This window comes from Balaenoptera musculus, chromosome 3 (genome assembly GCF_009873245.2).
Source record: "Balaenoptera musculus isolate JJ_BM4_2016_0621 chromosome 3, mBalMus1.pri.v3, whole genome shotgun sequence".
Lineage (NCBI taxonomy): Eukaryota > Metazoa > Chordata > Mammalia > Artiodactyla > Balaenopteridae > Balaenoptera > Balaenoptera musculus.
The window spans coordinates 96,929,591-96,955,825 of NC_045787.1; the positions used below are offsets into that span (position 1 = coordinate 96,929,591).

Here is a 26,235-nt window from a genome sequence, read left to right on the forward strand (position 1 = left end):
GGAACCTTTGACTGGGACAGAAGTTGTGGGTAATCTGAGGACCTACTACTTGTGATTAGCATCTGAAGTGGAGGGCAGTCTCAGTTAAGGCTGAGCCTTTAACTTGTGGGATCTGATGCTATCTCCAGGTAGATAGTATCAGGACTGAGTTAAATTGTAGGATACTCAGTTGGTGTCACAGAATTGCTTGCTTGGTGTGGTTAAAACCCCCACACATCTGTTGTCAGAAGTGTTGTGAATGTGGTAATAATGTGAGAGCAAAGGAGAACCACGGGAGGAAGACTAGTTTTTTCCTTCTCACTCTCCAAGGCTGCAAATATATAGTCAAATTCTGTGTTCATAAGTTACTTAGTTCCTGCCTGCCTTCTTTTTTTCAGTGTAGATGTAGTATTTGTTTGAAATGTACTTAGTTCCTTTGTTTCACCTCCCCTCCCATTCTGATTGATTTACATCAGTTTTTTGAATATGTATGATGTTAACGTGTTTCAAAAGTCATAACTAGTGTCCACTGGTAGATGAATGGATAAAGGTGTGTGTGTGTGTGTGTGTGTGTGTGTGTATACATGTATACACATACAGTAGAATATTACTCAGCCATAAAAAAAAGAATGAAATCTTGCCATTTGTGACAATATGTGTGGACCTGGAGGGTATTATGCTAAGTGAAGTAAGTCAGACAAAGACAAATACCGTATGATTTCACTTATATGTGGAATCTAAAAAACAAAACAAATGAACAAACAGCAGAACAGTAACAGACTCAAAGATACAGAGGACAAACGTGGTTGCCAGAGGGGAGGGAAGGGGGAGGTGGGAGGGATGAGTGAAATAGGTAAGGGAGATTAAGAAATAGAAACTTCCAGTTACAAAATAAATGAGTCATGGGCATTAAATGTACAGCATGGGGAATATAGTCAATAATACTGTAATACCTTTGTATGGTGACACATGCTAACTAGACTTAATGATGATCACTTTATAATGTATGGAAATGTAGAATCACGGTGTTGTGCACCTGGAACTAACAGAGTGCTGTAGGTCAATTATACTTCAATTTAAAAAGAAGTCGTAAGTATATAAAAAGTTATACTCAGAAGTGTTATTCTTTGCTTGCACTCCATCTTCTCCCCCTTTGTAAGTATCCAACTTCATTTTTCCCTAGTTTTATTCTCTCTTTGTTCCTTTTTGTAGCGAGCCAGGTACATGTGTTTTATTTTCCTTGTTCCTTACACACAAAAAATTGCCATATATGCTCTTTTCTCCTTTTTTTTTTTTTTTTCACTTTATAATCTCCCCTAGAAATCACTCCAAGTCAGTTCATAGATTTCTTCCTCATTCTTTTTATAGCTGTTTAATACTCCCATCGTGGCTGTGTACCACAGTTTATTCAGCCAGTATTCTGTGCACAGCAGGAGTTTTAAGGAGATGTTTACACATTCTTGAAAATGGTTAAGAAATGGAACAAAACACAAATATAGTTTCAGTCTTTAATGCATTTTATATTTAATTAATTATACAGTCAAATAAACTATAAAAATTGAAGTTCTGTAGTCAAGAAAACCAGGAGGTTTTTTTATTATAAGCCCCAAGGATAATAGTCAACTGATGAAGTGTGAACTGCAGTTGGTTATATTCTTTTTTTTTTTCCCATTTACCAGTTTATTGCCATCCATTAGTTATAACTCTGAAAGAAGAAAGTGAGGACTGAATGAGAGAGATATTCCAGATGAAGATCAATAATTTTTATTCAATTTAAAGTTTACCAAAACTAGGGATAGATAGCTTTGCACCTTCTAGTACCGTCACTAAGGAAAAATTAACTGACAGGCAGTGATAGTATGATAGCAGCAGCAAAAGAACAAGGGTAATCCAGAACTGGATAAGTCTTTGAATGATCAAGGTTTATTTGTATTATAAGTTGGCATCTTTCTATAGGGCTAGATGTTTATTTCTGAGGTAACTTTGCATTTATCAAGTTTATAAATGTTTAATACTTGTTGAATTAAACAGTAATTTTGTGAGGTACTTCAGGATTCATGTAGACGTAATTCAGGAAAACTTAGAGTCCTGATTGACAAAAATAGGTGCAACACAATATCTGTAAGTAGATAGATAATTGCAGGTAAACAAAAAGAAGGCAAAGTTATGAACACATTTTAAAAAATATATATATATATTCTAGTTAATGGAAACTGAGAAAATTTTGTTTAGTGAGGAGGAAATCTAAATTGTAAATTCCAAATTTAATACAGTATTTTGGTAAACAGTGACAATCAGTATTTTATCAAAATTTAATATTCAGGAGAAAATCAGTTTCTAAAATATTAAGGTATTTTAGAGTATTGTTAATGAAATTTTTCATAAATTAGTTTTTGGAATTTATTCTGGCTGTTAGTCTTGTGACAAGCCTTATGATCCTATTGTGGATATTTACACCTAGGTGAGCAGACCATCATGAGGTTTTTTGTTTGTTTACTGAGCCAATTTTTTCCACTGTGTGGCACTAGTAGAAATAGACTTGATTTCCCCTAATTCCTTTTAGGAAAATTCCAGACAAGCATGCTTAACTAGGGAAGTTCCTGTTCTGCCATCAAAATAGCACTAGATCAAAAATCAAGAGATCAGAGTTCTCAAGCTCACGCTGCCACTAAGAAGTTGTTGGCCAATTTAGGCCTCATTTTCTTGTTGGTAATGTGAGCAGATTTATTTGTATGTTCTTTCAAGTCCCTTTTCTAATATTTTTTGGTAGCTTGTACAGAACCATTTTGGCTTTGGTAGGAATTACGGTCATGAAGTATATATTAAGTATAATATTTTTTACATTAAGTAAGGTGTATGTATATGTGCAAAAGTGATTAGAAAGTAAAGAATTACTAAAATTTTAAGAACTTAGGTTGGAAAACAGTTTGTGATAGATATTTTATTTTCAGAATTATGCTGCATGTAAATTCTAGGATGACAGCCACGTACTCTTAAATGGAAGAAACTCCTGTGATCTAAGAGCAGAGAACAAGATAAACTTGAACCCTACCTTTTCGTCTTGGACCTTAACTTATAGTAATGGAAATGGATAACAAGCAAGATATTTACAAATCGTGGTATTTGCTATGAAGAAGAAAAAGAGTAGTGTGATGGAAAGTAATTAGGGGAGGGGGGAAGAATATTGATCAATATGAGTATATTCAGGAACTGAGACATGAATGTTGAAAAGAAGCTTGTTAGACAAAGACCAGGCAGATAGAAGGAAGGTAAACCACCTTGAGGTGGAAAAAGATTGTTATGCCCAAGAAACAGAAAGAAGGGCAATGTAAGGGCAGGAGCCAATTGAGGGGATGAAAGAGTAGCTTGAGATGGATTTGGGGAATTAGGACAATCATTTAGGGCATTGACATTGGTAAGAAGTTGAGATTTTATTCCAAGTGCAATGAGGAAACTTTTGAAGGGAAAATTACTTGGTGTAATAAACATTTTTAAAAGATCACTCTTGTCTGTGTGTGGAAAGGAATTAGAGGGAAGCAAGAATGGAAGCAGTCAGAGTATAAACAGTAATGCAGGAGAGAGATTATGGTAGTTTAGATAAGGGCAGTAGCATTCAGTGGAGATGGAAAAAGTGAAAGGAATTGGTATATATTTTGCAGAAAGGACTGACTGATGGGACTATGTATGGGAGGTAAGGGGAATATTCTCAAATAATAAAGATTTTTTAAAATATTTAAAATTAGTCTGTTAAAACATAATATTTAACGCCAGTGTTCCACATGATATTTTCTTGACAATTTTATCATTTTTATTTTACTTTGTTCTTTTTTTTGTTTGTTTTTAGGCTTATGCATCTGGATGTGACATTGTTATACTGGGAAGTGATTTTGAAAGACTGCAAATAATCCCAGGAGCTAAACATGGAAATATTCAAGTAGGATGTGTAGATTGTTCAATGCAACAAGGCAAGGTTTGTAATCTTGTGATATGAGATTTGTTTTGAATATGGTTTTTGTCAGTATAGTCTCTGAAGTATCTATTTCCTGTTGAATTAGAGCCTTGCTGTGTTTCCAAGACAATGTAGCTACAGATTTCTTTGGCTCTCAAAGATGCACTCTAGAGAACAAAATTCCTGACTCAGATGTATATTAGAGATTGTCAGGAATTCTGTTCTCGTATAATCTTGAAATATATCATAGTTTTCTCCATGAATTGACAAACAAATGTAATATTTATTACCTGTAGAATAGGTGTAAAGCTTACTTATTTAAAAATTGATTGGATTGAGGGAAAGGAATGACAATAAACTTCAGTCTATTTAGAAATAAACCCTGAAAAGAAATTATTGTTACAGTCCTTTTTTGTCTGTAAACAGGTAGTTATCTCCTTTTAACTTCTAGATAAACTTTGTACAAAAATGAACATAAATTGTATAATTTTTTAAATAATTTATTCCAAGTCTATAAGAAAAATGAAAAATTTAATTTGAATTTCTGTTTACACATGGAAAGTATAAAGTTACCTTGAAAGTAAAAAAGCAACAAAAACAAAAGAAACAGTGCGTATGATTTAACATCAGGTTAAATACAGTTCTATATAGTACCAGAGTTGGGAGAGTTATAACTTACAGGCAGTATAGTATATAGCTTAATATAGCACCATATAGGCATAGATGACCAGGCCTAGGTACAGTTGTAGCTAGACTAGGCTGAACTTTGCAAATTTAATTTTTTTGCTAGATACTTAATTAATGTATATTGTTTGACACTATGATTCTACCAGAACATTTTGTGTGAGAAATCAAAATGGACCCAACCTTATTTTTTTAAATGTAATCATTCCTAATAAGCCTGCCATTCTGAAAAGTTACTTCTTGGGACCTAGTTTAAAGATACTCATAACAAAGGAGTTTCAACTCTTGTAGTCTTTGCCTACTTTTTGGACTACTGTTCTTTTTGTTATTCCTATGTTCCTTCCTTTCAGTAGAGTTACAGGTATCTCATCTGTCTTTCTTTTTGTTCATGCCTTTCATTCTCACTGTACTACAAAAGTGATTTTTATTATGGAATGCTAAAAATCCTTGAGACTTCTTTCCCTTTCTCTTCATGTTTGTTTGATCTCCTAGCTCTGTAGTTCTGTAATCTTTTGATTGTATATAAAAACTTACTTATACCATTTAGATTCACATAGAGCTTGTTAATGTTGGAAATCTAATTTTAGTAATTTTCAATATGAGTTATCTTTTAATAAGCTATATTACATGAAATCCAGGTTAGAATGAAGAGGTCATTTGGTTTTATAATTATTCTAATAAAGGGTAAATTTCCTTTGTTTCACAGGTATCAGTATACTCAAATGATTCCTTAAGGTATCAAGACAAAAATTTGTAGATTTTGGTACTTGGGATTTCTGTTTACCTTTTAGAAGGAAATGCTTCTTGATACCATAGGCATCAATATTTTATCATTACTGTTTTTTTATTTATAGTACTACCAGATTAATTTTCCTAAGAAAATTCATCTGCATTTGACTTGTTATTCATTTGCTTAAAACCATTCTTAGTTTCCCATGAACTTAGAAAAGCTCAAATTGTTCACCTTGGTTTGAGACCTTATTTAACCCACTGACACCTGCCTTTTTGGCCTCATGTCCATTATTTCTCTCTTCTACCTGGGCTGGTGGTCAGTCACCTCCCAACATACTTTACCTCTTTTAATATTTACACTTGTGGGGACTTCCCTGGTGGTCCAGTGGTTAAGACTCCACATGCCCAATGCAAGGGCCCCAGGTGCGATCCCTGGTCAGGGAACTGGATCCTGCATGTGGCAACGAAGATTTCATGTGCCGCAAGTACGACCCGGAGCAGCCAAATAAATAATATTAAAAAAAAAAATTTACACTTGTGTTCATACTGTGCCCTATTTCTAAAATTGAACACTCACTGCAGTTTGAAATCCTATCCACATTTAAAGGCGCAAACTAAATACTCCCAGGTGAACTCAGTGCAGATGATTTCTACCTTCTAAGATCTCCTCAGAACACTTTAAAATATCCATTGAAAGTTTTTTTTTTCCATATGTATGTTACATCCTCATTTCTTACTCTGTCTTCACTAGATTATATGTTCTTATTTTTATCCCTGATCATTCATTCTATCTATATATCTATCTGATTTCTGATGTTTTAATATTCATTTGTGACTCACTCACGCTATAGTAGTAGCTACCTTATAAAACAGAGCCAGCAAGGGTTATGCTTCATTGATTTAAGAGTAAATATTTGAAAGGTACTCAAATAAAATAGAATATTGAAAAAATATACTCCTTAGAGAGTTTACAAAGGAATAGATCTAAGTTTTACTTCTAAAAAGTTAAATATACACTGACAGAATTCTGAACTTTGAAGACAGATAACCTAAAAACTTGATTTTTAAGTCATGTCAAATTCCATACTTGACAAGGAATACATCAATACATTTTCTTCTGTGAGGAAGGGAATTAACATTTACTATGCATCTTATATAGGTAATTCTTTACCAGATACTTTACAAATGTTATTTCAACCCTCAAAGTAATCCTATTAGGAAGATAGTATTATACATATTATAAATATAGATAGAGAAACTAAGGTTCAGAGAGATTAAATTGCTGGTACACAGTGACAGTACTGGGATTCTGATCCAGATATGGTAGTCCCCAAAACTGACATTCTCAAGTATTGGTGAAAGAAATTTTGTGTTGGGTATTTTTTAAGTTATACTATTCATTTCTTTTGTTCTTTTGATTCATAAGTAAGTTAACATATCCGTAAGTTTTCTTTCTTTTTTCTTTTTAAAAGATTGCAGCATCCTATGGAAATGTTATGTCTGTTTTTGAACCAGTTAACCTACCGAAGCAAAAGAAAAATTTGGTCAGTAATTCATCTTTTTCTTTTAGAAATGAAAATGTGTTGTGTATTAAAAGATACCATTTTTAAGAGTACAAAATTAGAGTGATCATCACATAAATCAGTATAAATTATACACTGTAATTAAAGACAACATGTTAAATGCCACTTCCTTATTAAAGATGTATGTTTCATTGAAGTAGAATTAAACTAAATTGTGCTTATGAGTTATCTTGAAATGCTTTTCTTTTTTTCCATCTATCATTTTTTTCTTTTATTAAATATTTGAAGAGTCAACAACTTGAAACCTGTCAGTTACTTTATTGCTAGTGGCAAACATCATTGTCCAGTCATATGTGGCACTTGTTCTTTGTTTCTGTGATCTACTTTTGTGTAGTTTTTCTGCTTTATATATTTTGTTCTTAAAGTGACATGTTTTAATTGCAAAGTCTTAACCTACCCCCTGAACTTACTTTCTTGCACTTATTATATCATGTAATAATTGTTAGCGGGTCAGTGAATGTTTTTTTTAATAAAGAAACTATATTCAGAAATAGTTCCTGAAAGTTGGTTAAAACTTTATAATTTATAAATATTGAGGTTATGTAGTAGATTTCTTGGGTGTTTAGATGCTCTTAAAGATAACAGACAGCAGGCTATTTTATCCATCTCTACTGAAGGGTAAACTAGTGATTTGAACCATGTGGAAGAAGATCAGCATGGTGTGGTCTAAAGAGCATTGTAGTAGGAGTCATAGGACTGGTTTATTTCTCTGCTGTTCTGTAGCTATTGAAACTAAGCAGGTCAACCTTAAGAGGCTCTTTGCTCAATTCCGAAATTGGTTAATGTTTGTTTATTTTTGATGTCAAAGACTGTGGAAATGTGTTAAATGTAAAGAATTAAACAGTGTGTCAACAATAGATTTACCTTATAGATCTTTTAATAGCTTTCATTTCATTTTCACTTAGCTCATTAGTATCTTACAAATTCTCTCTGACTTAGTTGGGCAGCTGTTTTTTCTTTTTTATAAATAAGGCAGCAGAGACCCAAAAATAAGTGACTTGAAGCAATGAAACAGCTATTGAGCCACAGAACTAAGAGTGAAACTAGTTGTCTTGATTCCTGGGTGTGAGCATTCTTTTTCCCTACCTTGTGTTAATGAAAAATATTTTCTCTGGGTTAATTGATATCCATTTTAAAATTTCATGGAAGGAGAGTCCACAGTTCTCTCCTCATTTCTATTTGTGTTTATATATTACCTAATGAATCCAATGTTAGAGGCTCTCACACCCTTATGAGTTAGTAACTGATAGCACTAAAAACAAATTTTAAAGGTGGTTGCTCCATCCAAAACACTGTATTTCAAATAATACTCAGTAAGTATTTGTTGAATGAAATAGCTGACTTTAAAAAAAAAATCAGTTTGTTATGTTAAAATGCCTTTATTGATAAGGGTAGAATTGAGAATTTCAGGTTTTGCCCATTTTCTCTTGTACTAATTATAATTGTTTAATATAATAGTGTAAAAAATTCAATAAGAAGAGGCTTGTTTATTGGTAGGCAGCACTGACTTTGCAGAGAGGGTGAATAAAAAGCCTGATGAATAAAGGGAAAACTGGATCAAATGGAAAAATCATAAACTTGGAAGATGCACAAAATCTTGAATTCCAGGATATAGTCTCAGAGAATCCTTAGAGCCTCATAAAAAATATTATATTCTTTTATTTGTACATTCTGGAATATTCTTTTAAGATGGTGGTTCTTCACAAGAGGTGCACTTCAGAATCACTGGTTGATACGTGTGTCCAGATCCTGCCCTGGGGAATTCTAAATGTGTAGATGTGGGATTGTGCCTGTGTACTTGTACATCTAGATCTAGGGGGAGTTCTGATGCGTGCTGTGATTGAGAGCCATTCCTGCAGGATAGTGTTTCATAAAAAGCATATTCTGCAGGCCACCTGTATCAAAATCACCTGGAGATGTTGGTTTAAAGTACAGATTTCCTGTGCCCAGTTCTGGACCTTTTGAATCTGAACCTTTGGGCATGGGTCTTGAGCATTTGAATTTTTAATAAACATCTCAGGCTGTTTTCATACTGAAGTATGGGAACGACTACATTAAGATAGTGTTTATGGATCTCAATCTATTAGAGGTTAGAGAAGTCAACTTAGTAGGCCACAACCTGAATTTAAAAGAAAATGAAATATAATAGAAAATGTTAAGAGTGCATCACATATAGTAAGGGTGAACTTAGATTGCATGTATGTGTGTATGTGTGTGTGTGTTCTGGGTTATAGTGCAACATGTATTTCTTACTGGTTTGCAGGTTTAAAAAGTTTGAAAAATATTGCTTTAAGGAATGAAAAGCCCTTAAATTATGTAATGTAAGGGAAGTGTTAACATCTCTTATTCTGAATTTTCACACATAACCATACGCCCTCAGGTGAAGATGAAACTTTATAGAGGAGGAATCCTCAAATAGCAGACACAGACACATTTAAAATTAAACCTTTGTAACTATAATAATAATAAAGTAATAATTATAACTTTAAAAGTCTGAGGTTAATATATATGTTGTCCTAGTTGGCAGATACTTATTGGTTGTTTAAATATACTAAAGACAGACTTTTGGACTTCTAGGAATGGATGTTCTCTCACTGATCTCCTCCATCACATATTCCTTATTTTTCTTGACTGACTGAACATTTTATTCTCTTTAAGTATGACTACATGGTCAATTATACCTAAAAAAATGAGTACATGTATTATTAAAAATAGTGTCAGTATATACATTGGACGGAAAAGATGCCAATAATTATTGACTAAATGACTTTTTTTTTAATTTTAGGAATTATATAGTCAGTGGCAGAAAAGTGGCCAATTTTTTCTGGACTCAATAGCACACAATATAACTTGGGATCCTGCAGGTAAGAATATAAGAAGAATTAACTGAAATGAAATAACACTTGTCTAGGCTATTGCTTTTTTTTCTTACTTTCATGTATTTCAGTTCTGCTTTGTGTGAAATGATGGGGAACACAAAAGTAAGTAAAACAGGTTGTGCTATTTTAGAGCTTATACTGAAATGAGGAAAATATGCACCATAATAGTGTCCAGCTATTGTAGGAATACCTGTTGTTTTGGGAAGGAGACACTAATTCTCTGTGGGGAATCAAAGTTTCATTGAAGAGGAGCCTTTTGCCATGAGAGTAGATAGATTTTGACAGTGAAGGTGGGGATAGGTTGAGGAAGGAAAAAAAAAGTGAATTCTAAGAAGAGATAATGTGTATATGTATCAGTTATCTATTTCTGCATTAAAAAATCATCCTAAAGTCATTTTTACCAATTTACCACAGTGAGCAAAGGAACAAAGAAAGAAAGCGTAAGATATATTCTAGTAATGGTTAGTACTTCCTTGAGGCTGGAGTGAGTCTGGTGATGAGATAAGAATACAGCATATATGGAAAGCCTTTACAGTCATGTTAAGAATTAAAGAATTTTAATTTAATTCTTTTTAATTGTATAAAATGTGTAGGTTTTTGAAAATGGCTAGTGACAAGCTAAGATTTCTGGTTTTGCCGGATTTTTCTGGTAGCAGTAACTTAGAATGATCAGAGACAAGAGGAACAGGAAGATAAATACTGTATTATCTATAATTACCTTTGGAAAGTATGCATTCACAGTAGTGAATGAGAAATAAGAACTTGTTTCAGTGCCTTTATCATAGTAGGTGCTCAATTAATATGGAGTGACTAATGAAAGGATTACACGGATATGAAATGCATTTAGGTAGTCGAATTGACATTACTTGACAACTGGATTTCAGATTACTTTGAGAGTATCTTTGATCACAAGAAGAGTGATATGTAGGAGTTAGAGATAGTGGAACATAAGTTTTATTTAGATGTATGGAATTTGAGGTGCTTGCATATCCTATAGCAGTATTCATTAGATCGTTAGAAATTTGAATCTAAATTTATGAAAGAAGTTATCTTTGGAACATAGAACTAGAAGTCATCAGTTAAGATAGATAAGTTAAATTTTAATATAGTAGATAAAATGGCTGAGAAAAAATGTTAATTTAGAATACGAAGTTCAGAACCTTGGGAAATTATTTTAGAAGGTAAAAGAGATTATTTTAGATTAAATAAAAATCACATAATGTTTTAAGATGTTTTCTCTCATGAGATTGATGCTTACTAGCTGGTAACCTACATGTATATTTTATGCACACAGTGAAAAGAGTGAAAATTTGACCTGGGTTCAAATTTGGCATTTAGTACAGCACTTTGTATATAACTGTACTCTGGATAGGGTCACTCATGTCCAGCTTATGCCTGTTTCCTCATAAGATTATTAGCAGTGTCACCTTTACTTTCACAAGTGTTCCTATTTGGATGATAAATTATATGGTTACTCTGTGATAGCACTACAATTTATTGTAATTATTTGTTTACCTTTTTTTTTATTAGGCAAGGGCTTAGATTCTATTTTATTCAGTATTTATCTTTAGGGGTCTATCATATATTAAGCTCTCAATAAATGTTTACGTACATGACTACAAGTTTTGTGATCATGAGCAGATTACTTAACATATCAAGAATGGTTAACTCACTTTAAATTAAGGTAATATCTATTTCACAAGATAGTTTTTTAATGATCAGATATGGTAGTATATATGAAAGTACTTGGCACTTTCTGTAAAAAGGTATTTATATGGGTACTTACCTATAAAAATATTGTTAGCAAGTGAACTGGCTACTTGAAGTCTCATGAATAACTGTAATAAAAACATTATTTGAATTGAGTGATATTTCTTTAGTAATGACATAGTCGTTGCCTGGAATTTTTGTACCTGCGGTCTGTAAGTAGTAATTCTTCGGAAGGTAGTATTGATATTGTTATTGATATTGACAGTATTTTAGTTCTTCTAAAATCATCATTACAGAGTAGTATTAGAAGATAACTACTTATTTTCTTAACATATCTAGTAGTGACTTGCCAATATTTCATGACCATTATCTTTTAAATCATGATTTATTTAAAATTCACATTTCTTTTTATAATCAAAAAGTTTAAAATTTAAGTGGTTTGGTTGAGAAATGGGTTATTACTGTAATATATATTGGGGAGCTATTATTACTTTTGTAAATGAACTTTGTAATTATTTATATAAACAGATTTAGAATATATTAAGTGAAATACTAGTATTTTGGTTTTGATGAATATTTACTTATTAGTATATGCCAGGTATTGGGATATAAAGAATATTTTTCAGACGGTGCTAGTAAACTGACTATAGTGCCTTTGTGTTGTCTCCAAACCCACTATTGCATCTTGCTTAAATCATAAGACTTACTATTTTAGACTTAATGCTTTTGTTTCCTACTTTGATATCTATACTTCTGCCTTTCTGTTCAAATCAATGTATTATGCCATACCTTACCTACTTTTGTTTCATTCCATAACTGGGATGAATTATTTTATATTCTATATTAATTTCTTAATCCTTCACGGGTTACCTTAGTTTCACCTTTAGTTTATGTTAAAGAAAAGAAAACTTGTCAAAACTGAACTCATAGATACAGAGAACATATTGGTGGTTGTCAGAGGCAGTGGGGTGGAGTAGGGTGGGGTGGGATTGGGGAGAGTAGATGAAATAGGTGAAGGTACAAACTTTCAGTTATGAAATAAATAAATCCTGGGATGTAATGTATGACATGGTGACTATGGTTAATAATTCTGTATTGTGTATTTAAAAGTTGCTAAGAGAGAGTAGATCTTAAAGTTCTCATCACAAGAAAACAAATTGTAACCATGTGTGGTGATGAATGTTAAGGAGACTTATTGTGGTGGTCATTTCACACTGTATACAAATACTGAATCATTATGTTGTCACCTGAAACTAATACAATGATACATGTCAGTTACATCTCAGTAAAAAAAAGGAAAACGTATGTATGTTGCTAAGCTAAACAGTGGAATGATAACCATATTTAAATGGAATGTCTCGTTAGTATCAATACTTTCTGGGCTGTTTTTATCCGTCTATAAGACTTTCCACCTAGTTGCTACTATTTATTGAGCTTCTGCTAAGTGCCTAGCCTGTGCTAGATATGTAATACATATATTATAGCTAATTCTTACAACAGCTCTACACAAATTTCTAATTTTATAGGTGAGAAAATTGAGGCTTAGAGGTTGCCCAACTCGATCAAATTCACATAGCTAATTGAGTAACTTATTTGGGATTTAGACACAAGGATTTCTGATCTAAAGTCAGCGTTTTCCCACAGACTCACTTTTTAAATAAAGTGATCTTTCCAGAGAGGTAGAATGCCTTATTTATTGTCAGCTTTTTGGCCAAAATTGTACTGCCTTTATTTTCTTTGATAGCACAATCTTCTACTCAGTTCCCCAAGTCATAAAGTTGGAATCTGTCCTTGAAACCTCTTGTATCTCTCTGTTTTATACTTGGTGTCATGCCATGAAAAATCTGTTCTTTTTTTTTAAATGGCTTTTAAATCCATGCTTATTACTTTAATATTTGTTTCAGATCCTCATGATTTCCCATCTGTATTTATTATAGTCATTTAATCAGATTTCCCAGCGTCTTAACGTTTTTCCTCATCTTGCCTATCTCTAGTTATAAAGAATCGTAATTTACCCTTCTTTGTTTACTGGAGTTTTTGAAAGTATGGTGAAAATTATGGGTTATCTCTCTAGAAAAATGCACAAAGTATACCTATAACTTTTGCATATATGTCATTGGAAGGAGGTTTATGGGCATCTTCACATCCATCTGTTGACAGCCCCTCCCAGTGAGACCCCTTGTTCTAAAATACAGATCCACTTATGTAAACTACACCTCCCCCAAATAAAACCTTTAACTTCCAACTACCTATAACAAACTCTGAACTCTTTATGAACCTCAAAAATGCTTCACAATATGATCCCTTTTTTCCAAACTTATTTCTTTTTCTAGGTCTACTACGTACCTTATCCCTTAACCATAATGAGATTATGAGGCATTCTCTGGAATATATTTGAACTTGCATGTTTTCATGCTTCTGTTCATAATATTTCTCTACTGGAATGTGAACCCATCATGAAAAAGGACAGTCTTTCATTTCTTATTGTATTGCCAGTGCCTAGCACAGTGCCTGTTACAAAGAAGATGCTCATTAAATGTTTGTTGGATGAGAGATGATAAGATCTGTTCCCTTTTTTGTCTAAGCTTCTTCAACAAAGTTAAAATATAGCCTTACTCCCCCATACCCTAAATCTCTTTTTGTTATTTGACTTTTTTTAAAAGTTGTATTATCTTTATAGTATTATATGAAACTCTTGAGCATGTACTTAACTCACTAATTAAATACCTAAATAATAATTGGTGAATGATATATATATTTTTAGGCAATCGTCTTTTAACTGGTTCTAGCTGTTTGCAACTGTGGTCCAATGCTAACTTGGAGAAATCAGCTGAAGATGAAAATCCAGATAAAACAGATCTTAACTTTGGGGATTGGAGATGCATTTGGCATTGCAAGTAAGCAATTAATTAGGGGATTAAACCAATAAACCTGTTCCATGTGGTCTTATATTATAAATGCATTTTAGTTGGTGTAAAACCATACTAACATAAAAAGTATTGATTTTGACATGCCTTTTCTTATATACAGAGGATTCACCATTTCCCATGTTCTGCAGACCCTTTTTTACTTTTTTTAAATTGTTGAATAAAACAACTAGGAAGAAACATAGAAATGTGTTAGGCCTATATGAAGATAGTTAAATAAGAACTTGCTAAATTATACAAAAGGAGACAGAAACACCTGTCATGCTTTTGAATGGAAGTTTTCCTATTGTGAAGAAGTATATTTTTCCCAAACTAATCTGTATGTTGGACATCATCCTTATCAAAATCTCATTGGAATGTCTACTTTTGAGCATAGTTCAAAATTTTATTTAAAAGGACAAATATGGGAAAATCAGGAAAATCCTGAAAGAAGAAAAGAATGAAGATATACAGTATAGTAAAATGAATTCTAAAGCTACAACTGGTCAAGCAGTTTGTTGTTGATACAAGAACAGATAGATTAGGGTCCAGGGTTAGACCCAATTATACATGGAGATTCAGTATATAAGGTGGCATTTTCATCCGTGGGGCAACTTGCTAGCTCTGTGGAGGAGAAAACGAAGTTAGAATCTCTTTCATACTTGGCACCAAAATAAATTTCAAAGGAAGAAGAAGCAATATCTATACAATGAAAAAATTTTAAAAGAAAATATCGGTGAATTGTCATAGTTTAATACTACCATGTCCAGTATGATAGCAACTAGCCGCATTTCACTTGAGCCCTTGAAATATGGCTAGACTTAATTGAGGTGTCCTAAAAGTATAAAATGAACACTAGATTTCAGAAACTTTGCACAAAGAAAAAAATTAAAAACTTATTAAATTTAATTGATTACACATTAAAATGATAATATTTTTGATATATTGGATTAAATAAAATATACTTAATTTCACCTGTTTCTTTTTACTTTTTTAAATGTTGCTACTAGGAAATTAAAAATTACATATTGGCCTAACATTTATCATTTGTGTTCTATCACTGTTGGATAAGAAGTGCTGTTTTAGAGTTATGGAAAAAATTTCTAAGTATGACACCAAAACTAGAAACTGAAAGGAAAGATAAGGAAAAAATTAATAGTTTTGTATATCAATAAAAAATTTCTGTAAAGCAAAAAGACCATAAGGAAAATAATCAAAAACTTGATGGGAAATATGTGCAATTTTGGGTTAGTGCCTCTTTTAAAAGGAGGTCTTAAAAATTAACTAGAAAATAACAGATATCTCAAAAGTAAACAAAAATGGACAATGAAGAGAAAATTTTTTTTGAGAAAATTTTTAACCAGTAGTACATGTGAGTAATGAGCATATTAAGAGTTGATTGACCGCACTCAAAATCAAGAAATGTGAAATATCCATAAAGAAGAGAATGAATAATACCTATTACGAGTGAGTGAGTGGAGTAAAGGTATTCTTATATACTGTTAATAAGGGCATACAATTGGTATCATCTTTCTAGAGATCAGTTTGGAAGTATGAATCAACAGGCTTAATTTTTCTTATGCCCTTTAGATAGCAAGTCCAAGTTTCTTTCATTCATTCAACAAATATTTGTTGAGTGCTTATCATGTTCCAGACAGTGGTAAAAGTGCTTAGAATATAGCCGTGAACACATAGGGGGAGATAGACAATGCACCAGTAGATCAGTATGACAGGGTGTTAGGAATGGCATTCTTCCTGAGTCAGTTTTACATATTTTTTAAAAATTTATTTTATTTTTTTAAATTTTGGCTGTGTTGGGTCTTCGCTGCTGCTTGCGGGCTTTCTCTAGTTATGGTGAGCGGGGGCTACTCTTCGTTGCGGTGCGTGGGCTTCTCATTGCGGTGGCTTCTCTTGTTGCAGAGCACGGGCTCTAGGAGCGCGGGCTTAAGTAGTTGTGGCTCACGGGCTCAGTAGTTGTGGCTCGCAGGCTCTAGAGCGCAGGCTCAGCAGTTGTGGTGCACAGGCTTAGTTGCTCCGCAGCATGTGGGATCCTCCCAGACCAGGGCTCGAACCCGTGTCCCCTGCACTGGCAGGCGGATTCTTAACCACTGCACCACCAAGGAAGTCCCCTGAGTCAGTTTCATATGAAGCAGTAATAGGGTATAAATCAGATACCAAAGTCAGAGTAAGGCAGACCTCCTATATATATAGAATATACAAAGGAGATTTCAAAGGAGCTGGTTCTGTGTTTTTTTGCACCCCCTCAGCCAGATCATGGGTTTTAAAAAGGGTTTACATGTAGAGAGGAAATAGGATTTTGCAAAGATAGTTCTTTAGAAAGAGCTAATGGGGGAGAGAAGAACAAAGAAGTGCTATAGTGCCTTCACTGCAGATCTAGTAAGGGGCTTCCTTGGGTTGAACTGAGAATTTGAAATGTATTTCTTGCATTTGGGAGAAAGGAAGGATCTTAAGTTAAATCATAATCAGAGTTATACAGTGGTAACTTGGACTAGACATACTAATTGTTTATTTGAGGTGGTTTGTTATTTAAGTAAGCAATAAAGCCTTGGACTAGAGACCATGCGAGTTTTATTTTAGGATCAACTGAAGATTACACCAACTGGAATACATTTCAAAGTTGGGTTTGATCATACATTTGTGGTGCATTTAGAACACTGCTTATACCTGTTAGATGAGGACCAGTAGGTACGATAGAGAATAATTAAGTAGGGTGGGGGGAAGAAGAGGAGAGGTGACGTTTGAGTATAGACCTGAAGGAAGTGAGTGAGTAAGCTATGTGTGTGTATATTCTGGTGAAGAACGTTGTAGGAGGAGGGAACTAGTGCAAGGCTCTGAGGTAAAAGTGTATGTTACCTTGTGGCTGGAGTAAAGTGAACAAAGTGAGGAGTAACAGGGGAAATGATCAGAGTCAGGAGTCAGCTTATAGGTTATTATGAGGCTTTTGCCTTTTATTTTGAGTGAGTTGGGAAGCCCTTGGGGTTTTTTTTTTTGTTTGTTTTTTTTAAATAAATTGTTTATTTATTTTAAATGGCTGTGTTGGGTCTTCGTTTCTGTGCGAGGGCTTTCTCCAGTTGTGGCAAGCGGGGGCCACTCTTCATCGCGGTGCGCGGGCCTCTCACTATCGCGGCCTCTCTTGTTGCGGAGCACAGGCTCCAGACGCGCAGGCTCAGTAATTGTGGCTCACGGGCCCAGTTGCTCCGCGGCATGTGGGATCTTCCCGGACCTGGGTTCGAACCCGTGTCCCCTGCATTGGCAGGCAGACTCTCAACCACTGCGCCACCAGGGAAGCCCCCCCTTGGGGGTTTTAAGCAGAGGGTGTGTTGAGATCTGTTGGGTTGGCCAAAAAGTTCATTCGGTTAGTGAATACGTTCAATAAAGTTCTTCGTGAAAATGAAAAATGTTTTCTATTTTTACTTAAAACCAAACGAACTTTTTGGCCAACCCAGTAATTCTCTTTTAAAAGAACTGCTTTAGCTACTGTTTTAAAAAAAGACTGTAGGGGCAACAAGGTCACAGTCATGGAGACCAGACTTTTAATTATTTGTTTTAAAGATGTCCTTAGGATTAACCAGATGCATAAAAATGTGTGTGCAAAAATGTTCATTGTACTACTTAATGTTCATGACATATTTTAAAATAAATATTACAAAGCAAATTGTAAATATGGCATCAGTTTCCATCTCCTTCCCCACACCCTTCCACAGAAAGTAGATGGAGGTGGAGAGTGGAAGAGGTCTGGAAGTCAGTGTATTAAAATGTTAACAGTGATTTTGCATGGGAATGAGGGTTGTGGTATTGGTGAAGCTATGAATGATTTTATTTTCTTCCTTTCACCCATTTGTATCAATATTTTCTGTTATGTATTTGTAATATTTAAAATCAGGGGAGGGACTTCCCTGGTGGTCCAGTGGTTAAGACTCTGCGCTCCCTATGCAGGGCACCTGGGTTCGATCCCTGGTCAGGGAACTAGATCCCGCATGCCGCTATTAGGAGCCTGCATGCCGCAACTAAAAGATTCCGAGTGCCACAACTAAAGATCCAGCACACAGCAACGAAGATCCTGCGTGTCGCAAGTAAGACCTGGCGCAGCCAAACAAACAAATAAGCAAACAAACAAACAAATAAATATTTTTTAGAAATCAGGGGGAAAAAGTTATTTTTATTTGGAATGAAATGTGACAGAATATCTCTTTGGCCTGCTTCTTTTTTTTTTTTAAACTTTGGGTTTATTTATTTATTTATGGCTGTGTTGGGTCTTCGTTTCTGTGCGAGGGCTTTCTCTAGTTGCGGCAAGTGGGGGCCACTCTTCATCGCGGTGCGCGGGCCTCTCATTATCGCGGCCTCTCTTGTTGCAGAGCACAGGCTCCAGACGCGCAGGTTCAGTAATTGTGGCTCCGCGGCATGTGGGATCTTCCCAGACCGGGGCTCAAACCCGTGTCCCCTGCATTGGCAGGCAGATTCTCAACCACTGCGCCACCAGGGAAGTCCTGGCCTGCTTTACAAATAAATTTAGGACGAATCTATCTAAGCATGAACTTGGGTAAAGAAAAGGAAAGCAATGATAGTGACTTGAGATCAGTATATACAGGTAGCCAGAAGGGAAGGTGATGAAGGGAAATGAGCCGAAGCTCCTTGGAGAAGAAAAGACAACTATGTACCAAGTATGTTGGTGAACTTGGAAGGCCGAATCCATGATAGTTGGAAGTCTCCTATTAACCCATACATAATCTTTAATTATGCAAATGCTGCCTTAAGGCAGAATTCGTTTTAAAATACTGATTTACTGTCCTTGTAAATGTATGTTGGAATATAAGTATCTATGGCTCTGGAAATTAGATTTCCAGATTAAAAAATGAAACCTTTCTTTCTCACATCCTAAGGGAATGAGACCTAAGGCTCTTTTGTCTTAAGGTTTGAAGACTGACAAGTCATTCCCTACGTGATTCTTATGCATGGATATTTTTACATAAAAAATAATTTTTATATTTAATGTTAAGTTCTATTTTTTAATTTATTTTATATTTATGAGATATACTTAAAAGTGAGTGTGAAACTTGTATTATCACAAAATTTTCTATTTGAAGCAAATTGCTGAATATAGTTTAGAGAAGTAATGTTGCATTCTCTAATTTTCCTTGAAAATTATTTCTTGTCTGTTTAATTTACAGAACTGCTTCCCAAGTTCATTTAATGAAGTTTTCACCAGATGGAGAATTTTTTGCCACTGCTGGGAAGGTAATTTGTGAAAATACTATTGTCAAGTTGTGTTTATGGTGTATTTTGAAATGTCAAAAAAAAATTAGCTGGCTTCATTAAGTTGAAAACATTTTCTGTTAAAAATGTTAAATAGCAAAAATTGGCTAAATACTGTGTTAAAGGCAGTATGGTATAATTGAAACAACATAGATCAAAGGTAGATCTGGGTATAAATTTGCCATTTACCAACTGTTTGATCTTGGGCAAGTAGTTACTCTCTTTGAGCCTTGATTTTCTCATGTATAAACTGAGGATGATAGTACCTACCTCATAGGTTGTTGATCATCAGATTAGTTTAGACAGTGTATGTAAAGTGACTGGCACAGAGTCATGGATGAAGTATACTGTCAATAATCAACTATAACTACTATTTATTTATGTTATCTTTAGCTGACAGCTATATTAGGCTGTATTTACAGTAAAAGAATTTACAGACTTTCTAGAAGGACATTTGTAACTTTTCTTTGTTATTACCTGTTTATTTCAGAATAATGTATTCCCTTGAAATTATTTTATTTTTAATCGTTGGTTCACAGAGCACTTTACATACAACTAATAGTCTGAAGTTATTGTTCCCATGGCTCAAAACCTGCAGACTAAGAATATGAGATATACCTTAAATCCTCAGTGAGGTTTTTAGGGTAAAAGTAGAGCTGTTTAATCTAATTGACTTTACAGTCAGCTTTGGGAATGCAATTAATAGCTAAAGAACAGAACCTGGTACATGCTAGTCTCTCTTGTTCTTGCTTTCCTTCTCAAATTAGGAGATGCAGTTTTGATTGTGCTTAGAATATTTTACATAGTAGTAGTTGCTAACTAGTTATCATCAACATTTTCTTTGAACATTCACATGGTAATTTATAAAAACTGTGTTTGTTTTCAAAAATCAGCAGTCTTTTGAAGTCTGCTAATGGTAATGCTTTCTTATTTGGTATTTGGCTAAGTGGGCACGTGAACCCTTAACTTCATCTTTAGGTCTTTCCTAAATGACTTTATTTTCCATAGCAAATGGTAACTAGCATTGTCCTTGAACCAACCCTTGCAAAATACACACATTCACACACATTAATTCTTAAAGAACAGTTAAGGAATGCTAGTAGAAAAGTATCAGAATCAGAGATTTTCTTCCTAATTTCTCCATGCCCAACTCCTCTTCACATCCCTAAGTTCCTTTAATTGGGGAGAAAAATCTTACTTTTGGTATTTGACTTAACCTTTAATTTAATTCTGATCTGGATGTTTTTTGTTTTTTTTTTCCCCTTAGGATGACTGTCTTTTAAAGGTATGGTATAATGTAGAAAACTGGCGGACATCTGTTACCTCTCCAGATAAAAGTTCAGAAAAACAATCCCAAGGAGAAATTGACTTTTCTTTTATATATCTGGCCCATCCTCGAGCTGTAAATGGATTTTCCTGGCGTAAAACAAGCAAATATATGCCTAGGTCAGTGGATTAGTCATTTTTCCCATGTATTAAGAGAACGTCATCTTTGTGACTTTGACTGCTTTTCTCACTTTGAGAATCATTGCTTTAGGATTTTGCCTATGAAGATTCAAGTAATACTAGATAGTTCTTGGACTGCAGACCTCTGGCCACCGGTCAACTATGGTTGACACTTAAGAGGAGAGCCATATGAAAGGATAATTTACCTCTAGATCAGATATCTTTAAGTGACAGAGTTGTGCATCTTTTTCTTCTCTATGTTATGTATCCAATTCTTTCATCTCTTAATCATTCTCCAAATTGCCATTTGTATCAACTTTTTCACATTTCACTCCCTTATCTCTTCCCTTCTGTATCTCCTCTGGTTTCCCTTTTTTTTTTTTAATTAAAAAAAAAAAAGGCTTTATTGAGAACATATACCATAAGGCCTCAAATATTTCTTTAACTGCACCCAGCATCTTTGAGGAGAAGTGCATGGGTTAATACATTATGATGCCCTAAACTAGGTATTAGTTTAACCTACACATGCATGCACAAACACACCTGTTAGTACTTCTTTTCTTTCCTGTAGTCCTTGCAAGACTTGATAATCCTGTTGAATTTTTGCCTATATTTAGTACGTTACAGAGCTATTGTATTACTTAAGTATAGGTAGAAATCCTTTTTGTTCCACATGGCCGTTTTCAATTTGGCCACACTATGGATCAGTACAGTTTTTCCCTTATTTTTTTGTCATCTGAGATGTCTTAAGCTGATCCATGGTAGCATAGCTAGATCTTTTGTTGACTTTAGTTTTGCTCTTCTGAGCCAGCAGAGTATACCTAGATTTTTAAAAAATTATTTTAGACATTTTTTAGAGCAGTTTAAGGTTCACAGCAAAGCTGAAGGGAAGGTACAGAGATTTCTCACATAATCCTGTCCCCCACATATGCACAGCCTCCCCCATTATCAACATCCTCCACCAGAGTGGTACATTTGTTACAGTTGACGCTTATTTCAACACATTATTTCCACTTAAAGTTCATAGTTTACTTTGTGGTTCACTCTTGGTATTGTGCATTCTGTGGATTTGGATAAGTGTATAATGGCATATATCCATCATTGTTATACCTAGACTATTTTGAGCTATTTTGGAGTGCAGTAGTTACCATTCTTCCTACCTCAGTCCTACAGTCTAACAAAGCATAGGAGTAGGACACTGTAGGTACAGTGATGGTTCTTTTGTTAGAAGTATGTGTCACAGTTTTTGGGCTAAGGGAGAGTGGTGTGGGCAATCTGTATTGTTAGCAAAAGCTTCTTCACTCCAGCTTCACTTTGAGAACTGTTGCTCTAGTACCTCTGAGACCATTGCCCACACGTATAAAAACGTGTTTAGAATAGAATGAGCTATGACAAATGTAAAGTAAAAATAGTTGTCATCACAAACTGTTAACCTTTTAGAACTATCAGAAGATTACATTATTTCGGAGGCTGATTTCTTCTTCTATTCCAGGTATTTTCATATGCAGCCAGTTAGACCACCAGAATACTGAAAAAGAGGCTTGTGAAATATTGTATCTTTTGAGAGAGGACAGTCACATCTGCTCCTGACCTAGTTCACTCAGTGTTGGCAAAAGTGATCACGGTGGACGCAGAGGCAGTACCTTAAACTGGGGCATTACGAATGCCCAATGACAGCAAAAAGGCATATTAGGTGTTTTTTTTGCCCTGCTTAGTTTATCTCTTATCAACTAAATTCTACAGCATAGGGAACTGATACAGAACTAGACTTTTCTGTTAGTTATGGCATCTTTTCAAGGTTTCCAGAATTTCACTTTTGGATCCATTTCATTAAAGAACCAGCTAATCTCCCTTAGTTCTTTTAGTTTTCATTTTTGTTTCACCAGCTGCCTGCAGATATATAGTGGGAAGGCTGACCCTTTCTCATGAGGATGAAAGAGATCCCATCAAAGACCATTATCCTTTCTGATATGGAATCTTAAAATTAAGATGCTTAACCAAATGGTAATACTTTATACAAAGGGCCTGCTGGCTTGAGAGAGAAGAATGGGGAAGTGTTTGTAATGAGCATGTACTTCTTTACAAGTTAAAAATTGATGCATGTAGGACAGGTTGGGAGGTCTGGTTATATCCCCCCAAAACCTCCAAAAGTTGGTTCTACATAACTAGTTTCAAAAGCATCTTAGCCTGTTGTTGCATCAAGATAGGGCAGCTAAATAAAATAAAATTAAAAAAAAAAAGATAGGACAGCTGTTGCAGATACTTACCATCACATGGTTGCCCCATATAAGGTCATTCATTTATATATATATATATATATATATATATATATATATATTGTTTTTGGTTGGAGGGGAGAGTGCTATACCTGAATATGATATGCTTATTGGAGAGAGAATAAGATACCTTGATGAAGAAGTGAGGAAGGGGGAGGTATTGCCTGAGCAGTGCCTCAAATACATCAGGATATTTCTTCTATGCCATGCTTATATTACCTGCCAGCTGTTTGTAAGGCGTGGCATTATTTGTAAGGCGTGGTATCCTGAAGAGAGTCATCTGGGGTTGAAGCCCTGTCCATGCTTCTGAGTTGTGCAGCTTTTTAGCTTGCTTTGTTGGTCTTGCCTAAGTTCTGTACCTCTCCTGATTGCTGTCTGTTCAGCCCTTTAGTCTCCTATCTTCTGCTCTTTCTTTATAAGCCTTCCCATTCTGCCATTTACTGATTGGCACTATGAACCTTGAACTTCCATATTGCCTTTTTGTATTTTCTTTTGTTTCTTTTTATTTTTAATCTCATTGCTACTGCTTGTGTGTATGTAAATGTACTAGAGAGAAACTAAGAGAGGGAAGGAGGGGAGGAAAAGGTCAGAGGGAGATAGAGGAAAAAAGAGGGAGAAAAATGAAGGAGGAAGAGGAGGGAGAGGCATAAGGATGGGGAAAGGAAGGAGAAACAGAGGGTTTGGAAAGGTAAGAAGAAAGAGGGGCCCTAGGAGGTGGGTAGCGGTGAGAGGTAGGAGAGGTGGAAAGGGAGGGTGGGTTGGAGAGGCTGAGAAGCAGAGAATTATAGGAGAAAGCAGAAGGAGAGAAGCCCAGAGAGTAGATGGAAAGGGGAGAAAAGTAGGGGAGTATACCTAGAGGGGGAGGGGAAGGGAGGGAGGTGTTACAACAGAGGAGGGAACCTGAAGGAGAGAGCTACCAAGACAAAGCAAGCTGTTCTCCCTTTTCTTCCCCTTTGCTATTGTTCTTCTTAAATCAAGTAGATACGTTTGTTTTAAAAAGTGACTACTACGGAATATTTTAATTTTTTTCTTTAACTTACTGGGTTACTTGATAGAAACCTTCTACTGATTGTTCTCTTTTAATCAGATATGTTTGAATAAGTGTCTATTATAGGATATTGCAACTTTCTTTTTTTTTTAATTTGCTGGGTTATCCAGTAGAAAGGTAGTCTTTGTTAATAGGGTTTCAGCCTTTGAGCTCTTGATGCTTATGGGATTTATTAACATATATGTAATTGTTTTGTTATTATTTTGTGGGGTGGCAAGACAGTAAATTCACTGAAAGTCAAAAATGACTAATGAAGGAGGTGACTAAAAAATCATGAATTTTTCTATTGCACTTGACTGCTTTTGTCATATGTTAGGCAAGGAAAGAGTAAGTGTACTGGTTACTTTAGCTTATTAGTGACAAGTGCATGTACCTTTACAGGAAGTAAAAAGGAAGCATTGTGAAATAATTCAAATAAACATCCACTGAATAAATCAGAAAATTTTAATAGAAGAAGTCAGGTTGTTTCCTTGTTTATTAACTGAGCGAGTATGGTATGATTTCAGTTTTTGTTCTTTAGATGTAAGAAGAATCTTAGATTACTGAAATAGGAACTACTGAGTTCCAGGCAGAAAAGAATAGGTTAGCAAGCATTTGCTGTGATGAAATCAAATACCCAACTCAGTTGTAATGGCTTTGACTAAATACATTACATAAATGTATATTGACATTTTCTTCATTGATACCTTAGTTGTGTGCATTTAAATAACTATAGAAACATTGTAGAATGTAGTACTGTGGGAAATTTATATTTTTGCCTCTAAAATCTTTTTATTCCTTAGGGCTTCTGTATGTAATGTACTGTTGACTTGCTGCAAAGATAACATATGTCGTCTTTGGGTAGAGACATTTTTACCAAATGATTGTTTGCTCTATGGAGGTGACTGCAACCATTGGACTGAACCAATTAATTTAACAAATAACTTCAAGAGAAATGCTTCCAGTAAAGAACGAGTTCAGAATGCTTTAGATGTGAGTGTTTTTGTTAGATGTTATTTCCTACAAGTTTTAAAATCTTTCGTACATGGCCTTTTTTGTAACATTCATCTTAATTAATATTCAAAGTCATGGATAGTTATGAAAAAACATATATGTCTTAGGAAAACAGTTCTGAGAAAATTTTTGGGTTTTTTTGGGTTCAACAAGTATCCTTAAGGATTTTGTCTAGCATAAAACTGCCTATAATTACAAAGTTAACCTTTGGTTAACTGATGATAACAAAAGGATGATTATACTTGACTTAGCTAAAATAACGTAAATTAAGATCTGAGAATGCCAAGATTTGACTGTAAAAATAATTTATTATTTTTCTTTCTTTAGAGCTTGGGGTGTTCATCCTGTCATAACTACAGGAATGATTAGAGTAGTTTATCAGATTCTGTTCTACATTTGTTATCTTCCAAATCTCCAAGAACTTGAATTATTTACCTTACTAATTACTATAGAATGGAAAGTAAAAGTCAGTTTTTGGTGTTGGGGCTAATTCAACATAGACTAGTTACAGATTCTTCTTATTATTTTCTTAATATTGAAAACAAGAAAGTGACCTAAAAATGATTTATCTTTGAATGTTTTGTATGAATATGACAGTATTTGCATTGTCTGCTTTATGGGTCAAATGAGATGATCTCTGTGAAAGTGCTTTGTAAACTATGAAATATCATCCTAATGTATGATGGTAGTTTTATTCAGTGCTTTGTGGTCATAGCAAGTAAACTGAGGATACAAAGAGAACAGTATACATAGGGACATCATTTTCCACAGACACA

At 34.5% G+C, this 26,235-nt stretch overlaps 1 protein-coding gene across 5 annotated transcripts in view; it reads left to right on the forward strand.

The window, feature by feature from the left end:
• Nucleotides 1-26,235, forward strand: part of DMXL1 (Dmx like 1) — a 131,490-nt gene that overhangs the window by 9,516 nt on the left and 95,739 nt on the right. For all 5 annotated transcript variants that reach the window (XM_036845520.1, XM_036845521.1, XM_036845522.1 and 2 more), the window contains exons 2-8: nt 3,824-3,949; nt 6,817-6,888; nt 9,713-9,791; nt 14,281-14,413; nt 19,612-19,678; nt 20,964-21,142; nt 25,249-25,438. In XM_036845520.1, the coding sequence (XP_036701415.1) occupies nt 3,824-3,949; nt 6,817-6,888; nt 9,713-9,791; nt 14,281-14,413; nt 19,612-19,678; nt 20,964-21,142; nt 25,249-25,438 (846 nt within the window). The remainder of the gene's footprint in view (nt 1-3,823; nt 3,950-6,816; nt 6,889-9,712; nt 9,792-14,280; nt 14,414-19,611; nt 19,679-20,963; nt 21,143-25,248; nt 25,439-26,235) is intronic.